The sequence below is a fragment of the Lutra lutra genome, chromosome 1 (genome assembly GCF_902655055.1).
Source record: "Lutra lutra chromosome 1, mLutLut1.2, whole genome shotgun sequence".
Lineage (NCBI taxonomy): Eukaryota > Metazoa > Chordata > Mammalia > Carnivora > Mustelidae > Lutra > Lutra lutra.
In genome coordinates this window covers 154239867-154258609 of record NC_062278.1, presented here as the reverse complement: position 1 = coordinate 154258609, position 18743 = coordinate 154239867, and the positions used below count along the sequence as shown (strand labels likewise).

General features: G+C 47.8%; 1 protein-coding gene across 3 annotated transcripts; it reads left to right on the top strand.

The window, feature by feature from the left end:
* Positions 1-7336: 7336 nt before the first annotated feature.
* SLC25A38 (solute carrier family 25 member 38) lies at positions 7337-18095 on the top strand. Of its 3 annotated transcripts, none has more exons than XM_047740047.1 (7): positions 7339-7731; positions 11837-11958; positions 12556-12640; positions 13311-13490; positions 13709-13877; positions 15299-15465; positions 17299-18095. In XM_047740047.1, exons 1-7 carry the CDS (start codon positions 7678-7680, stop codon positions 17419-17421), a joined length of 900 nt encoding a protein of 299 aa, XP_047596003.1. In that variant the 5' UTR covers positions 7339-7677; the 3' UTR covers positions 17422-18095. The 3 variants fall into 3 exon arrangements, with proteins under 3 accessions (XP_047596013.1, XP_047596003.1, XP_047595992.1); XM_047740036.1 differs by having other exon boundaries at positions 7340-7746; XM_047740057.1 differs by lacking the exon at positions 15299-15465 and having other exon boundaries at positions 7337-7746; positions 17299-17387.
* Positions 18096-18743: the final 648 nt, after the last annotated feature.

Sequence of the window (18743 nt, the reverse complement as noted above, 5' to 3'; positions counted from 1 at the left end):
TAGGCTAGCTGGTGAGCCTGTGGCTCCTGTAAGCAGGTTCTTGGTTACTGTCACATGGGGGGACATCAACCTCATTCTACTGGCTCCCTGGAGAAGGGTGGCCCACTGGCCCTTCAGTGACCCACCCCGGATAGGGCCCTTCCATGTTTAGGGATTTCTTCACGGAGTCTCAACTTCCTAAATGGCAGTGGACAGAGGGGATATTAAACACAGTAAGGGAGAAAATCATGCCTTTTCAGTGCGAGTACATGCCTGACCCTGTATAGGGAGCTTTGGTATGTAAATTGCTCACAAAAATTCTTAGAAGGAGATAGTCCTTTTTCCTATCTTACAGATGAAGACACAGATGCCCCGAGTGGTTATGTGACTGAGGTCACATGGTCAGAAATGTGGGATTCAGAGTCAGGTCTCTATCGCTGCACCATTCTGTTTCCTCCAGAAACTAACCCAGGAGGGAAAGCAAGATTCAGCACAATTCAAGGGTGAGGCTGGTGGTGGGGCAAAGGGCTTCTTTGGCCATTTTGAAGAGCTCATCCCCTTCTAAGCAGGTGTAGCTTGCTTCAGACAATGTTGTTGTCTTTCCCTGAGGGAGGTAAGTCTGATCCTGGATGACAGGAGACCTTTGGCATTCTGCCTCACCAGCACCTGGCTGTGCCAAGTGAAATCCTGGGTGACTATTTCTCCCCTCCGCTGGGCCTGTAGGATTATCCACAGTGGTGCACTAAGCACCCTGACAGACACCATGTTTTTCATGATGGCATATGACAGTGCCAGTGCAGTCCTTACAGGCACCGTGAGCATCATCTTCAAGAGGTCTGTTTCCCTGGGGCACCTGGAAGGCTCAGTCGGTTAAGCTGCGGACTCTTGACTTCAGCTCATGTCATGATCTCAGGGTCGTGAGATGGAGCCTTGCTTCAGGTTCATCTGGACGTAGAGCCTGCTTACGATTCTCTCCCTCTCCCTCCTTCTCCCCACCCTTACTTTCCCTTGCACTCTCTCAATTTAAAAAAAAGGAGAGAGAGAGAGAGAGAGAAAGAAAGAGAGAGAGATCTGTTTCCTTGCCTGTGCCCAAGTTAGGTGTGAGCTGCTGTGGGGTTATTCCATGTATTATGATGGAAAATAAGGGCTCATGCAGCAATCCTGATGGCAAAGAGGACATTCTACTTTTGCTTTTCTCATGGACCAATCTTAGATGTTCCTTTTAAAGCCAAGGACAAGGTAACAAGCTTGAAGATGGTTATTTGTTCAAATGTAAACGTAATCTACATAGGATGCTGATGGGTTATTTTTGGCCACCTCTGATTTAGGGAAACGCCAACCAGTGTGCTTGTAAATATCTAAGTCAGTCTACAAAAAATTATTGGGCCCCTATTGAAATGGTAATTCCTTACACTGAATTCGTCTCTTACTTAAAACTGACATGCACATTTCTTCATTTGATCTTTACTGTAATCCCAGGAGGTAGGTACTTTTATCTCCAATTTGAGAAATTGGGAAGTTGAGGTGAATACCCAGATAGCAGGTGACAAAGTCAAGACTGGATGTAGGCATCACTGCCTGCTCCCAAGGGCCACTTTCCCTGCATGCTAGTGCTCTGCCTCAGTGGGCTCTCAAGGGCACACAGGGATGGGGAGGACACAGCCTCTGTCCCCCAAGGAGGGGAAACAGGTGCATTGGTCAGAGTTCTCCAGAGAAATATGTATATATATGTGTGTATATACATATATATAAATATCATAGTAATATAGCAATCAATATAGCTATATAATAGAGTATAAATATTAATATAAATATATTAATATCTATTAATACATTAATATATAGATTAATAGTAATAATCTATTAATATCATAGTATATATTATATTATAGATTATGTATTATATATTATATGTAATAACAGTACATAATAGATAACATTAATTATATATTATGTATAATATATAATAAACCATATATTTATATATTACATTATATTAATTATATAGTATTAATATATTATGAAATATTAATTATATAATTATTAATATATAATAGATCTTAGATAGATTTATTTCAGGTAATTGGCTTATGGACTTGTGACAACTGGCAAACCCGAAATCCACAGGGCAGGCCATCATGTTGGAAACTTTTGAGAAGAAGTATGGGGTGCCTGGGTGGCTCAGTGGGTTAAAGCCTCTGCCTTCAGCTCAGGTCATGATCTCAGGGTCCTGGGATGGAGTCCCGCATCCGGCTCCCTGCTCAGCGGGGAGCCTGCTTCCTCCTCTCTCTCTCTCTGCCTGCCTGCTTGTGATCTTTCTCTGTCAAATAAATACATTTTTTTAAAGATTTTATTTATTTATTTGACAGAGAGAGATCACAAGTAGACGGAGAGGAAGGCAGAGAGAGAGAGAGAGAGGGAAGCAGGCTTCCTGTTGAGCAGAGAGCCCGATGTGGGACTCCATCCCAGGACCCTGAGATCATGACCTGAGCCGAAGGCAGCGGCTTAACCCACTGAGCCACCCAGGCGCCCCTAAATACATTTTTTTTTAAAATCTTAAAAAAACAAAAAGAAAGTTTTGAGAACTAAAGCTGCAGTCCTGAGGCAGAATTTCTTCATCAGGGAAGCCTCAATTTTGTTCTTAAGGCCTTCCAGCTGATTAGGTTAGGCTCACTCAGATTATTGAAGATAATCTCCTTCGCTTACAGTGTACTGATTGTAGATGTTAATCACATCTACAAAATACCTTCCCAGCAACTCCTAGATTAGTGCTGATTGAATAACTGGGGATTGGGGCACCTGGGTGGCTCGGCTGGTTAAGCATCTGCCTTTGGATCAGGTCATGATCCCCCTCTCAACGGGGAACCTGCTTCTCTCTCTCTCTTTCCCTCCCCCTGCTTTCTCTCTCTCTCTCTCACTAACAAATAAATAAAATCTTTTAAAAAATGAATAGCTGGGGGGGCGCCTGGGTGGCTCAGTGGGTTGGGCCGCTGCCTTCGGCTCGGGTCGTGATCTCAGGGTCCTGGGATCGAGTCCCACATCGGGCTCTCTGCTCCGCGGAGAGCCTGCTTCTTCCTCTCTCTCCGCCTGCGTCTCTGCCTACTTGTGATCTCTGTCAAGTAAATAAAATCTTAAAAAAAAAAAATGAATAGCTGGGGATTATCACCTAGTCAAGGTGACTCATAAAACTCAGCATCTCGGGACGCCTGGGTGGCTCAGTTGGTTAAGCAGCTGCCTTCGGCTCAGGTCATGATCCCAGCGTCCTGGGATCGAGTCCCACATCGGGTTCCTTGCTTGGCGGGGAGCCTGCTTCTCCCTCTGCCTCTGCCTGCCACTCTGTCTGCCTGTGCTCACTCTCGCTTCTCTCTCTATGACAAATAAATAAATAAAATCTAAAAAAAAAACAAACTCAGCATCTCACAAGGAATGCTAGTTTACTGATAGGGCCGTTCTACAACAGATGAAGACAGCTTGCCATGTGCGGGTAGAGCTACTTGGTAGTAGAGAACTTCTGCAGGTAGGTCCTGCTCACCACTGTGGGCATTTCAAGCTGATCAGGAGCTGGGAGAAAATATGTGCTTACGTTTTAAACTTTTAGCCAAAAGGTAGTATATTTTTCCTCACTCGGAAGATGGCAGGAAAACTCGAAGAGCTTGGTCATTGTAGAAGATAGGGAAATGGTTTGTCATAATGTGGCTTCTATGTGATGATTGAACACAAAATGTCACATGACCTGGGTTTGCTTCACAGCTGCTTCCTTTCATTGACCCTGACATCTTGGCCCTTGGAGTAGTAGAATCCCAAGACCCCCACTCTGCAGGATCATCCCCCCCAAACCCTACCCCCACACACACCACAGAGTCTTCCACCCCTTTCTCAGAGACCAGTCCATGAATAGCTCTACCTCATTGCTCTCCCTCACGGTCCAGTCATCCCCAGCTCAGTGGTGAGGCTGGAGGCAAAGTCACTGGCACAGAAGGAAGAAAGGTATCCCTCTCTTGCAAAGCCTTTGAAACAGCGACAGGACCGTCATCTTTGCCGAAACTTCTGGCAAAGCCTTTAGAATTTTTTTCCTGCTGGTTGTGCCTATCCTTGAGACCAGGCACAGAGGTGGACTTCCTCCACTGCTGAGGGCAATGTGTGCTCTTGGAGACTCTGAAGACTGATCTTTCAGACTGTGTTTGGGGTCAAGGGGATGTTCAAATGGAGAGGAACTCGTATTAGTTACATGATGGAGCCCGTCATAACATTCACCACTCGGAGCCACTAGCTGTAAAGAGGTTTCTGAAGATGGAGGGAGGGGACTGTGGCCATACCGTGTGCCTCATGTCTCCCCTCTTGACCCATCCTGGCTTCCAAAGGGCAAAAATGGACTCATTGGTTTGACAACAGTAGAGGGAATCTGGATAATTCCAGAAGCAACTTTGGCTCCAGGCACACAGAAAGGAAAAGTCTCCCTGAGCTGGTTTCCTGGAAGTATGGGGGGCAACTCATCGATGTTCTCTTCAGGATTCCCGCCATCTTCTTCTGAACAAAGTGACACAGGTTCAAAGCCCTATAAGGCTCATCTCCTGCCCTGGAGGGCTGGGAACCAAAGCTGCCTTGGAGCAGATTCTGTCTCTCATCCATCTCCAGTTTCTGTGCTTACTCCAGCTTTTTCCTTCTTGGATGGTGGAAACTCCTCCAGATGTCAAAAGCTTGTTGTGGGGGCGCCTGGGTGGCTCAGTGGGTTGGGCCGCTGCCTTCAGCTCAGGTCATGATCCCAGGTCCTGGGTTCGAGCCCCACGTCGGGCTTTCTGCTCAGCAGGGAGCCTGCTTCCTCCTCTCTCTCTCTGCCTGCCTCTCTGCCTACTTGTGATTTCTCTCTGTCAAATAAATAAATAAAATCTTAAAAAAAAAAAAAAAAAGCTTGTTGTGAATAAAACTGTAATAGGGGGTCATGCATCCAAATTGACATGTATTTCTTCCTGGATTGAAAATGACTAGTCACCAGGATGGGAAAGCATCATGAAACCTTAACACCCAACTCATAAAAAAAGGGCCAGATGGGGTTTGGAGGATCGAATGTGTAAGTGGGGGTAGTTAGGTCATAGAAGCAAAAATCACCTTCCACTGACTACAGACAAGTCAGGGAAGCCGTACCTGATGTTAAGCCGTACCTTGTTTCAAACTAAAGTCACATGCAGTGTTTTTACCATATATTTTTATTTCTTAGCTCACTGCTCCAAGTTTTGCCATTAGGTAAGTATTGCTCCCAGACCCTCCCTTATCTGCTAATGGGTAATGCTTCTTTCACATGATCTCATGTTTCCACATCTCCAAGAACACAGGGGAAGGATGGGTGAGGATGAGGAACTCTGGGTTTCAGGGCTGGGAGTATGGCAGGAACAAATATAGTGGGGGAAAACCTGGCAGGCACCTACCATCCTTGGAAGACAGCCCATTTCTTCTGAGCCCAGAGCCAAGCCAATATACCTGCTGGGGCTAGGGCGGCCAGGCAGCAGGCTTTCATTGTGGGTCCCACCTCTGCCCTAAGCAGGGAGCAGCTAAGAGCAGCCTCTGAAATACACCAATCCACTGTTTCTCAAAAGTAGGAATCCTTGCCCTATGGAGAAAATGTAGCTATTCCTTTAAAAAGAAGTTTTAGGGGCGCCTGGATGGCTCAGTGGGTTAAGCCTCTGCCTTCAGTTTGGTCAGTGATCTTGGGGGCCCTGGGATCAACCGCACCCCATTAAGCCCCGGGATCAAGACCTGTGTTGGGCTCTCTGCTCAGCAGGGAGCCTGCTCCCCCGCCCCCTGCCTGTTTGTGACCTCTCTCTGTCAAATAAATAAATAAAATCTTTAAAAAAATAAAAATAAAAATAAATTTTAGCTTAGTCATCTACAACTGCACAAAGAAAATGAGCCTCAAGCTTAGAACAAGGGGTAGCAAAGTATTAAACAACCACCAGACAGATTTGTATATGTATTTCTTAATGTTTGTGCTTTGCTTGATCCCTTCTGGGGACAAAAAAACACTTTCTTGCCTGTTCCTTGTGCTTCAATAGCATGGGAACAAAGTCTTAAAAAACAGCATCTTACTTCCTAAATTATCCCTGACCTAGATTTCCCTGGTGGAGACCGGATACAGTTAAGTAGTGAAGCCTGTCACCATGAGAAGTTTGCGCTTTCTTCTACAGATAACCAGGGACATTGAAGGTGTGTCCCTGCGTTTTTCAACAGGTTTGTCAGGATCCCAGCAGTGAAACTTTTCCACAGCTCCGCCAGACAGGAGTAATGGGAAGCTGGGAGACCATAAATGTTAATCCCAGAGCCCTGATGAGAGATAAACCATAATCTTAGACATCTAGACCAATGTGGTCTAATAGATACGTAGTAAGCCACGTGTAATTTTTAATAATCCAGTCGCCATATTGAAATCAAAGGAAAAAGGGGCGCCTGGATGGCTAAGTTGGTTAAGTGTCAGATTTCAGCTCAGGTCATGATCTCAGGGTCTTGGGATCCAGTCCTACCACTGGCTCTCTGCTCACAAGGGATTGCTTCTCCCTCCCACTCTCCCTCTGTTCTCTCTCTTACTCAAATAAATAGAATCTTAAAAAAAATAGGTGAAATTAATTTTAATAATATATTTCACCCAAAATATCTAAAACATCATTTCAACATGTAATAACAATTATTAATAAGTTATTTTACTAGATTGCTGTGGTCTTAGAAATGTGGTGCATGGGGGTGCCTGGGTGGCTCAGTTGGGTAAGCCTGGGATTCTCGAGGTCCACTGAGGTCATAATCTCCTGTGGTGAGATAGAGCCCCGAAGAAGGGGGCTGAAGATTCCCTCTCCCCCTCTTCCTCTGCATCATTGCCATCCCCCCTCCCTGCACTTGTACACGCTCTCTTTCTCAAAAAAAAAAAAAAAAAAAAAAAAGAGAGAGGGAGAGAAGGAACAGAAAAGAAATGCGGTGTATGGATAACTTAAGAACACATGCCAATTCCTTCGCTAAATTTTAAGCACTCAAAGGGAAATGTGGGTCTGTTAATAAAGTTGTTGAACAGAAAAATATTCCACACTGCTTCCATTTTTCATACAAATTACCTAAATTAAATACAATTTAAATTTCTGGACGTCAGGCATATGAGCCACATTTGAAGTTCAACAGGCACGGATAGCTACGGGCTACGTACCCCGCAGAGCATGTCTAGATCGCAGACACGTTCACACCTTGCACCAGACCTTGCAGCCTGAGGCAGGCCTCCAAGCTCCAGGAGCCGGGCAACAGCGGGGCCTGCAATTCTGGACATGTTCACCAGGTGGCACTAAAGAGAACACCCTCACCAGCGAGGAGTGCCCAACCCCGGAAGCGAAATCCCAAGGTTGCGCGCGGTTCCTCCGGCTTTCTCCACCTCCGGATACACCCTTCACGATCTGGGGTCCAAAAGCGTGCAGCCGGGCAGGATGGGCGGGAGAGCAGAGCGGCGGGGTGTGCAGGGCGAGTGAAGAGCTGTGAGCAGGTCCCGGTGGGCCACGCGGAGCCACGCAGGGGCGGTGAGCGCGCAGACCCGGCGTCCGAGGGCGCGGACTGCAGAGCCCCAGCCTGCGAGCGCGTCGCCGGGCCGCTGCTGCCGCGTCGCCTTCTCCCGCGAGATCGCCAGCGCTGGGCCCGAGCTCCCACTAACGCACCCAGAGCCCGGCCTCCTCTCCAATGTTTCAGAAGTCACGGCCGGCGCTGCTGCAGCCTCAGGATGTTGGAGACAAGGTGGAGACGCTTATGGTAAACTGCGGGGAAGGGACACAGGGGTTCCGAAACCGCCGGCTCGTGGAAGGAAATTCGGGAGGTAGCCAAGGCTCGGCGGCTCTCTGGGAGCCTTTTCCGCTCCCTGGGTGTGCGCCGAACAGGTTGGGGACGTGGCGGGAGAGGGATGGATTGAAAAGAGAAGGGCGAGGGAGGAGAGGAGTTGCAGCCCCCTTGGACAGACAGGCGACGGTCTGCTGCGTTTGCGTCCGGGTAGGGTGGCGGAATTGCCCGCGCCTTGGGAGTGTCGGGGAGTGTGCCGGTGCGACCACGAGCCGCGTGCGAGCGCCTCCGGACGTTGCTTTAAGTTGGATGCCTAGAGCGACAGAGGTGGAAGGACGCTTGGGCAGGTATCTGGACCACCGCAAGGCCCCGTAGTAGCCCCAGACCGGAGAAGAGGTGGGTGCCCGAGGGAGGTGAGTCGGGACCGCCCTGGGCCCCCCGCGCGGGGAGAGAGGACTGCTTCTAGGTCTCCACCTTCTAGCCTGCCAAGAGTGGGGGGAGGGGCAGTAGGGGGCCGAGGCCACGCCCCTGAGTCCGGATTGGCTGCGACGGTCGTGCCGCCGGGTCTCCATTGGTGGAGGCGGAGGCGGGGCTGGGCAGGCGGGTCCCGGAGGGTGGTCTGGCTGAGCGGTTGCGGGTGGGTGGAGGCGGCAAACACTAGACGTAGATCCCCGAGCGCCGCCAGGTGCCGCGGAGTGCAGCCACTCTCGTTCTCTCCGAGGTCCCCTCCGCCAGCATGGGCGGCGCGGTGGATCGGGGTGGTTTTTATAATCCTTTTAAAAGGCAGCGGCTGCGGGGCGCCCGGGTGGCTCAGTTGGTTAAGTGGCTGCCTTCAGCTCGGGTCATGATTCCAGGGTCCTGGGATCGAGTCCCACATCAGGCTCCCTGCTCAGCGGAGAGCCTGCTTCTCTCTCTCCCTCTCTCCCTGTCACTCTGCTTACTTGTGCTCTCTCTCTAGCTCTCTGTCAAATAAACAAATAAAATATTTAAAAAAATAAATAAATAAAAGGCAGCGGCTGCGGCTCTACTTTCCATCTTTGAAAGCGTACTTACCTATTTCTCTTTCTGGGTCCTCCAGCTCTGGCCTGGAGACTTGATTGGATTTAGTTTTCTCAAGGAAATTAAGAATTGCTTATGGAGGGGCTCCTGGGTGCTCAGTCGTTAAGCGTCTGCCTTCGGCTCAGGTCATGATCCCAGAGTCCTGGGATCCAGGCCCGCATCGGGCTCTCTGCTCAGAGGGAAGCCTGCTCCTCCCGCTCCCTCTCCCCCTGCTTGTGTTCCCTCTCTTGCTGTGTCTCTCTCTGTTAAACAAATCTTAAAAAAAAAAAAAAAAAAAAAAAAATTGCTTGTGGAAATTACTATCTATTTCAGTACTATTTACTGCCTTTGTATACTGTGTATTATTCGGTTGTTTTTGCCCTCCTCCCTCAAAACAAATTGTTACTTATCTAACTTCGGGCTATATGGAAAAAAATCAAACATGCCTACAAAGGATGTTCCATGTGACAACATCTTAAAACTTCAAAATGAAAAGTGTAAATTCTGTTGTTGTTTTTTTTTAACGATATTACCTGCTGTGTGTCGGGTTTTCTTTCTTTCTTTCTTTCTTTCTTTCATGCTTGCTTTCTTTTTTAAGTAGTAGAGGTTAGTCTGTCCAGCTGGTATATATTTAGCATCTACTCTGTGCTCATCGACCAAGAAAATTACAAAATTACAAAAGTTACAGGCTCTAGGCATTTATTCAACAAATATTTATTAAACTAATAATATGTCCAAGCATTGCACTGTGAAAATAAAGACATAAAATAGTTCCTGCAATGAGGAAGGGTTGAATGTGTTGGAGCATGTGTGTGAAGGACCACAGCCTTAAAACGAATTCCCTGCAATATCTGTGAGAGTGTTGGGGAAGCAGCACAGAGGACTGCACAGAAGCTGTAACTACAGGTCATGCCCGCAACCTTACCAGAGCAGGAGCAAAGGGCTGAAGGGAGCCTGGGGAGATTACCCTGTTGTAGGTCTGGCCAATGGCCTCAAACCTGGGACGCAGGACACATTTCAAGAGTGCGGTGAGATCTTGAGGTGGTGTACATAGATGCCTTACCCAGTGCTGTTCCGGGAGCTCAGGAAGGTGGATTAGTAGGGTCGAGGCTGGAGGCTGCCAAGGAGGCTACTGGAACAGATGGGTGTGGGCCGACTCTGGCAACACTGAGGGGTCGGTCATTGGTACGACTGGGTCATGAAGCAGTAGGTACAGTGAGGAGTCTTATGTGTCTCCCAAACCTGCTACTGGAATATCTTGTTGAGTGGGGTAGCAGCAGGAGTGTGAATTATTCACCGGGTTTCTATTTTGGAGTGTGAGTGGGAGCTTTCTGGGGGCCTCTCAGGGACGGGGGTGCTGGGCTGAACTGGCTGTGGGTGTGGTACAGTGTGGTGCCCTGCACTGTGGGTGAGGTGGCCCTGAGGGGCTGTGGCTGGGGGAGATAAGAAGAAAAACATCTGAGGCTAAGAGAAAGGAGCAGACTCAAAAGGAGCCCAAAACCAAGAGGGGGCCAGCTGTTTGAAATGCACCGGACCAGCCAAGTAAGAGAAGGCCTAGGGCAGGAAAGGGCTCCTGGGATGGGCAGGTCCTTGGTGAGCAGAACAGGCAGCTTTAGCTGGATGGCAAGTGGTGGGGGCTGAGGGGTGACTAGCCCAGAGGGAGTGGAGGTGATGTGGCATCAGACTGGAAAGACAGGGGCTTTGAAGCTAGCTTCCAGAAGATGCCAGTGGAAGGATGAGACCAAGAAGCACAGACTCCAGGAGTATGGCTTAGCATATCCCCACTCTCCCAACCCCTTTGGGGGACTGGGAATGGCATGCTGACAGACTGGCAAGGTAGATACATTTTGCTTGGTTGTATTTGTTGTGTTATCACTTTTGTCACCCCTAGGTACTTTATAAGCCATTTGAACAGAGTTAGGACCTCCAATTTTTATTATGTGAATTTTTTTAGTCTTTCAAGTGGTTCCAGTTGTAATTTGAAACTTGCTCATTTGGTAGAAATGTGGAGTGATCTCTCTTCCCTGTGAAACAAAAAAACCACAAGTTATAAACATTTTAGCTCTGGGTTTGTGGCTGTACGGGTATAACTGGCAACTTCATTTTCAGTGTCTTAGGACAACAGTTGTCCGTGCATTCACGAATAATAGTGCGAGTGCCATTTAATGAGGAGAGAAGATCTTTTTGGATGGCGTTTGCCAAGTCTCTTGTTTGGAGAAGAGTGCTTTCATTTCCTGGTTGGATTTTTAAACGTGGCTTTTCACAACCATTCATGATCGAGTGTTTCTGAGGCTAGCCGTGAGGCCTCTAGCCTAGTGGGTTCAAGGAGGTACATTTAGGCTTTGCCCTTCTGTGTGGTGCCGCTAGATTAGCCAGGGTGTCCTTCCTGTCAGGTGACTGTCCTGGTTTAATGGAGAGCCAGCAGACCCAGGGGTAAGGGGTGGCTGCTGGTCTACCCACATCTGCAATCCGCTTAGGTCCTAGTGAGATGTGTGGGTAGAAGAGAAAGGGAAAGCTTTTAAATTAAGGAAGTTCATAGATTTTACGGGAAGTGGTCCATGTTTTACATTGAAACTGAGCTTATGGTTTCACTTCCCATGTCTCCCTCCTGTAAATATCTACAGGTCCTATAACCAAGAGAGCTTGGCAGCCAACAGTTCACACACTAGGTTCAGTTGATTTTGCTTCTGTGAAGATAAGAGATGTCCAAAAACTTTTACCCTCAGGACAGAGAGGGAGGTGTGGTTGGCGGCCTAATTCACAGGTAGACAGAGGTGGATTGCTCATTCTTAGTACTGAGGCCAGAGAGATCCCCTCTAGCGGGGTATTATGTTCTCCATGGCATTCCAGCGCTGTTAATTCCCAGGTTCACTTTAACCTTCTCTGAAGTGGGAAGATAATACAGGGCACCAGCAGGTGGTTTTCTAAGCCACCCACATAGAGGAAAAAAAAATGGTCCCAGTGTGGAGAAAGCTGAGAAAACTTGGCAGCCGCAAAGTTGCTGATTCAGTGTTCTCTTGCCCTGAAGTTACATCCGGTGATCAAGGCTTTCCTGTGTGGCTCCATCAGTGGGACCTGCTCCACCCTCCTTTTCCAACCCCTGGATCTCCTCAAAACGCGCCTGCAGACTCTCCAGCCCTCAGACCATGGGTAAGGCCTGCTGCGTGCCCCCTCACCATTTCTCTGAGGAATGGTTCCAACAACTCCTCTCAGACACAGGAACATCTCAACTGTTAAGTCAACTGCCATTGTGTTGGATGCTTCAGGAGAAACATGGGCCATGCCCAACTTTGATTTGACATTTCCTGTTAATGAAATGGGGTCCTTCCCTGGGGGCACCATCCAGCGATCTGCCTTGGTGACATTTGCATTTTATTGTGCTAGCCTGTAGTGTTGTAACTGTGCTGTCCGGTACGAGTAGTGTGGGTGGTTTTCTGGAAATAATGTATGCATTAAGTGTCTCTTCTGTGCCTGACATTGGGCTCAGCACTGTGGGAAGTATACCAAATGCGTGTAACATGGGAGGTCATCCCGTTGCTTGCGGTGTGAATCAACAGATAAACATGTATGTGCCAAATCATGAATAACCCCCCAAAGAGTTATTCCAAGATGTGTTGTAGAGATTCTTGAGTGCTCTTAGCGAAGAAGTCATACCAAGAAGTCTTTGGATGGGAAGTTCTTTTATGAGGACGAGGTCTAAGTGATTTTTTTTTTTTTCTTCCCTACCTCCATTTTGTCTGCCTTTAGATCTGGTCGCGTTGGGATGCTGGCTCTGCTCTTGAAGGTGGTTCGCACGGAGAGTATTCTGGGCCTTTGGAAAGGGATGTCCCCTGTAAGCTGCCTTTTGGGTCCTCTCTTGCACCCTCTGCTGTCATAGCTATCTCTTTGTCATGCACCTTCCATATCCCCTCTTGGAAGGATAGGTCAGCGCCAGAAACAGTGGGAGGACTTGTGTGGTCTTCTCCCTGTCACATGATGCTGCTCGCTCCTATCAGAGGGCTGGGGAAATATCTTTATGCCCTAGATACAGCTTATTGGAGCAGTAGCAGGTCTAGAGTAGATGCAGTGAGTGCCCTCAGCTGCCAGCATACCCTTGTCCTTGCCCTTCGTACAAGCAGGCCACATCTGCATTTCTTTACCTGCAGGTAAATTTGCTGGGAGTGCCAGGGCACAAATGCCCACCCCAGCCCAGTGGAAGATGATAGTTGATGTTTAAAAACCTCACTCACCCTCCTCAACTGGAGGGTGAACTCTGAGGTGCCTACACCGATTCCCAGGGTTCCCCCCAAAGAGATTACGTTTACCAGGGCAGTAATGCATCAGGCAGCCTGCCCTTCATGGCTGCCTTCTCTCCTCACTTCCCCATTCTCTTATTGCTGTTCCCTACATACCTTCAATCAACTACTTGCATGCAAATCTCTGTCTTTTGGGAAAACCCAGCTAGGACAGTATCTCACAGTGTCCATCTGGGCTTGCTTTCCTCCCTCTGCCCTGTTGCACAGTCCATTGTGAGGTGTGTCCCTGGCATTGGCATCTACTTTGGCACTCTCTACTCCTTGAAGCAGTACTTCCTGCGAGGCCATCCCCCCACAGCGCTGGAGTCAGTCATCCTGGGAGTGGGCTCTCGCTCGGTTGCAGGACTCTGCATGTCACCCATCACTGTGGTGAAGACACGTTACGAGGTGAGTCCGACTGCTTTCAGCCTTCAGGGTGGATAAACAGAGGCATCGGGCTTTCGTCAAGTGGTCACCGATGTCAGCTCCAGATTTGGAATCTAAAATCGAGGCCGCTGTGGTCAGAGAATAAAAGCCTGGCGTTGTCATGTACCCCGAAGTCAGGTGGGTTCATTGCTCAAACCCAGGGCTGCCGTGCCAGCCACTGATCCTGTGCTTCCTTGCAGAGCGGGAAGTATGGCTATGAGAGCATCTATACAGCCCTGAGGAGCATCTATCGCACTGAGGGGCACCGGGGACTTTTCAGCGGCTTGACGGCAACACTCCTTCGTGACGCACCCTTTTCTGGAATCTACCTGATGTTCTACAACCAGACCAAAAACATCATGACCCATGGTATGGACGAAGGAAGGTGTGGTGGGGGAGGGGAGAGATATCTCCGAGACCTCATATCCTCGCAGCTTTCTCTGCAATTGGAGACTGTTTATTGTTCTTAGCAGAGTTTTAGGAACGGAGCCATTTCTGCCTCACGTCAAGCATGGGGCCAGGTGCTAGGACCCAGTGGTGGTCATGAAAGACTTGGCCCCCTGCCCGTATGAATTTATGGACTATTACGGCAGAGCACTGGTAGTACTGTCGTTCTTGAGTGGGTGGGGGGGGATAAAGCATGTTTTACAGAAATCCTGCAGTGATACCTGGCAGATTTGCCCTATCTTTAGATTGCTGGGCCCTGCATGAGGGCCTCCTACATCAGGAACTTTGGGGTAAGACCTGGGAACCGGTATTTCTCAAGAAGCACGTGATCTGATTCTTATCAGAAAAGTTTGGTGAGGTTAGTGGGGTTAGCACCTCCCCTTGCCGTGTTCCCTAGGTAAAGTGGTTTTGAGCCCTCTGTTCCGGTGGAGAGCAAGGTGCCCGACCTCAGGCATTCTGGCAGACCCACGCTGCCAGGAAGCTCTTGTTGGTCACAACGGGCACACTCGGTATGCTGTGAGCATACACCCAACCACGGCCAGGTTCTGATAGAAGCACGTCCTGTGGAATGAACCTGCATTCCATACGGTGTCCCCAGAGAACTTGAGCAAGGAAATGCAACCCAGGTCTGTAAAGTGGGAAAACCGGCATGCCCCCATCATGACAATGGTAATCAGTGGAGTTAGAGTGATTCTCTCCTGTAGGCACCAGGAGGCGTGACACTGCAGGTCACAGCCTTATGTGGCTCAGAAAGTTAAGGCAGTAAGGGAGCTTGGTGTACATTTTTTACTTCTCTTTATGTATAATTGTTTTTTGCAATCCATTTACGATTGCAAAGGTTGAGATTAGGCAAAGTTAAGATTAAAGTTGCAGGAGTGATGCCCCTTTACCCTTAAATACCTCCATTTGTGTTTCCTAAGAACAAAGATATTCTCATATAACCTGTCTCTTTTATCTCTCGGACAAGATGGCGTCTCTACTGAAAACTCATTTTTTTCTTTTGTAATTTGGAAGCATCTGTGGGCACTGGACGGGGCGGGGTGGGGGGAGATACTTTGAATCTGCATAAATCCACATAAAACATTCTGTTCCTTTCACCCCAGTGTTTGAGCCTCAGTCTGTGATTCTTGCACAAATCAATTATGATGGCGATGGTTGTAAAAAAAGGCAAATTTGAATTCCATGACTCCCATCTACATTTAGTTATACCTTTAAATGTTTACTTCTTAACCCCATTTTGAATCTAGACCCTTCTGAATTTGGGGAAGAATTCATGGGCAACTTGGTATTGATATTTATGTGAGAGTCATTTGTAACTGAATGTTGCTTTTGTTGTGTTTCAGACCAGTTGGATGGAGTCCTTATTCCGGCGGTAAATTTCAGCTGTGGGATCTTTGCTGGCATTCTGGCCTCCCTGGTGACTCAGCCTGCGGATGTTATCAAAACCCACATGCAGCTCTCCCCAGTGAAATTTCGTTGGATTGGCCAGGCAGTGACACTCATTTTTAAAGTAAGGCTACGGAGTAAATACTGCTTCTTACTGTGGTTAAGGCTTGCTCTCTCTCTCTCTCCCTCTCTCTCTCTAGAATGGAAGCTGGTGTCCTTTACATATTAAAATCAGCTGGGGTGCTTTAAAAAGTCCCCACCCCCAGGTCACAACCTGGGCTGCTTCCATCTGAATCTCTGAAGGTGGGTGAAGCCCAGATCAGTAGCTAAGTTCCCCAGCAATTCCAGAGTGTTGCAAAGGTTGAGAATCACTGCTAAAAACCTAGGTTGGCTGTGGGTTGGGTTTTTTTTTTTGTTTTGGGGGAGGGGGTTGGTGGTGGGTGGGGGAAACTGACTACCTTAGGACGACCTGTGATGATAGTTAAAGTTGGCAGATTTCTGGACTCCACCCCTGCCCACCAGGTCAGGGAATCTGGGAGGGCCTCATCCCCTGATGATCAAGGACCTAGGAGGGAACTCAAGTCAGAAAAAGATGACAGGGACACCTGGGTGGCTCAGTCATTGGGTGTCTGCCTTGAGTTCAGGTCATGATTCCAGGATCCTGGGATTGAGCCCTGCATGAGGCTCCTTGCTCAGCGGGAAGCCTGCTTCTCCCTCTTCCACTCCCCCTGTTTGTGTTCCCTCTCTCACTGTGTCTCTCTCCGTCAAATAAATAAATACAATCTTAAAAAAGAAAAAAACAAAGAAAGAAATGACAAATACATCATTTGGTCTCTAGAAATTTGCTCTAACACAAATGGACAAAAGGTATTGTTGAAGATAAAAAGTATAGGAGACATAAGGTACACTTACTGAAGCACCATTTAAAAGCCACAGAGTTGGTCCTTTGGCAGCATGTACTGTTACCACACACCAGATATTCTTGCTCAAGCTAAGTTTTTTTTTTTTTTTAAGATTTTATTTATTTATTTGACAGACAGAGATCACAAGTAGGCAGAGAGGCAGGCAGAGAAAGAGAGAGAGGAGGAAGCAGGCTCCCTGCAGAGCAGAGAGCCCGATGCGGGGCTCGATCCCAGGACCCTGGGATCATGACCTGAGCTGAAGGCAGAGGCTTTAACCCACTGAGCCACCCAGGTGCCCCTCAAGCTAAGTTTTTATGTTTTTCTGTACGTCTCATTTTTTCTGTGTAGCAGAGGAAACAATGTGAGCATAGGCATCCTGTATCTGTCTCGCCCTAGATGTAGACAAATATTTGTCAATCGGATCATATTCCTCACCTTGCTTGGGTTGCCTGCTCTTTTATTCTCTATACCTAAAAGCCTAAACTTTGAGAATAATATTCTTCAGTATGTATAAAATGGCAGGAATGATAATGATAGAAATGAATCTGTCCAGATTATGAGGAGGAGGTGTTTCGTCTTTAATGCTTATGTAGGAATGTCAAGAGCATACAGTGAGTTATGCAAAAATGCTCCCTCCAGACAGACAGATTGCCAAAAAGACATGTTTTCCTCCAGCCTGAAGCCAGGTCCCAGGGCTTGGCATGCAGACCATGGCTTGGATCTCGCTTGCTAGTTGGGGCTTGGTGCGTATGGGAGCTGCACAAGCTATCCAGCTGTATACAGCCACCCTGTAGAAAGATTTACAGCTGAGAAATAAATTCTCTTGCATAAAGCAAGCCTAAAAAGAGAAAGTTTAGCAAAAATTATGCAAAAAAAAATTTTTTTTTTTAGTTCATCGTCTCCTTGGATCCATTATTCATAGTTTTGGCATTATCAATGAAAATCCTAAAACTGAGGCTCACCAATGGGGTAACAGAGACCCTCAGTCTCACACTAGGTGTGTTCCTCATGTTGCTACTCTGCTTCCGGAATGCTGACGTTCGTTTTCCTCGTAGGATTATGGTCTCCGTGGCTTCTTCCAAGGCGGCGTCCCGAGGGCCCTCCGCAGAGCTCTGATGGCAGCGATGGCGTGGACCGTGTATGAGGAGATGATGGCCAAGATGGGCCTGAAGTCCTGACCAAGAGGGACTGGGTAAAGACGGGCTATGTTGCCCTCCCTGGCTCTTACCGGGAGCTGCTTCGTCTCACTGCCCTGGAGTAAGATGAAGTCTAATCTGGAAAGCCAGGCAGATGTGTCCCCTTCTGTTACCCAGTTTCAGTAGGAAATAGGTGGGCCTGACTCAAGCCTTCAGAATATCACAGAAGAGGAGTTACTGATGCCGACAGCACACTGGGGAGTTCAGAGAAGGGCTTGCCCCTGTTGCCAGGTTACTCGAAAAGGCCTTTCTGGAAAGAGCTCTGTCAGGTGGCTCTGCTTCAGCCACCCAACGTACGCCAGGCTGCCTGTTTGGATCTGTTCTTGGGCAAGGCATTGCATGGCCAGAGGAGCTGTGACTGTGAAGAGCTCCAGCAGCGGGAAGCCGGGTCTGTGGAGAGAGGGGTTCTTGTCATCAGGCTTTTGTCTGTGTCTGGAATGCTGGTGGGATGAGGAATAAAAGATGTCATTACTTAATTGGTCACTAATCACCTTCTCAGAGGCTCTGAAGAAGTGGGGAGAGTGGCTTCTTAGCCTGAAGTGTCCAGATAACGAATTTTGGTCTTGGCCTCTGCACTGTTTCAATTCTAAATTGTTCTGGCATTTTTCTGCAGCTAATGTTCGCATAAATAAAGTGAAGCACCTTATCATTGGAAACTGTTTGGAAAACCTAAATAGTGTCCTTCCTGTGTTCTAAAATAACCCAGTTGTCTGAGGTGGCTGGCTCTTGACCCATATAAGTCCTAAACTCTAAACATTTATTTTATTTTGTTATGTATTTATTTATTTTTTTAAAAGATTTTATTTTTTTGACAGGCAGAGACACAGGGAGAGAGAGAGCATAAGCAGGGGGAGTGGGAGAGGGAAAAGCACGCTGCTTGCTGAACAGGGAGCCCGATGTGAGGCTCATCCCAGGACCTTGGGATCGTGACCTGAGCTGAAGGCAGATGCCTAATGACTGAGCCACCCAGGTGCCCCTAAATATTTTTTCAGACAGCTTTATTTCACATATTGTACAATTCACTCATTTCAAATAAGCCATTCAGTGATTTTTAGTAACTTACTGGGTGAGGCAACCATCACTATGAACCAGTTTTAGGGCACATTAATCCCCCAAGAAGATCTCAGATTTACAATTAATCCTCATTCTGAGTCCCAACTCTTGGCGACCATCGATCTGCTTTCTGTCTATAATCTGCCTTTACTGTACACTTCATGTAGTCATACAATTTGTAGCCTCTTGTATCTGGCTTCTTTCACTTAGCATAATGTTTCTGAGGTTTCTCCACATGGCATGTTCAACAC

Bases quoted from the DNA above. Each gene is read 5' to 3' on its own strand.
- SLC25A38 (XM_047740036.1), top strand. From the start codon at position 7,678: ATGTTTCAGAAGTCACGGCCGGCGCTGCTGCAGCCTCAGGATGTTGGA. The intron at 13,491-13,708 runs GTGAGTCCGACT...GCTTCCTTGCAG, and splicing joins TGGTGAAGACACGTTACGAG to AGCGGGAAGTATGGCTATGA. The intron at 13,878-15,298 runs GTATGGACGAAG...GTTGTGTTTCAG, and splicing joins CAAAAACATCATGACCCATG to ACCAGTTGGATGGAGTCCTT.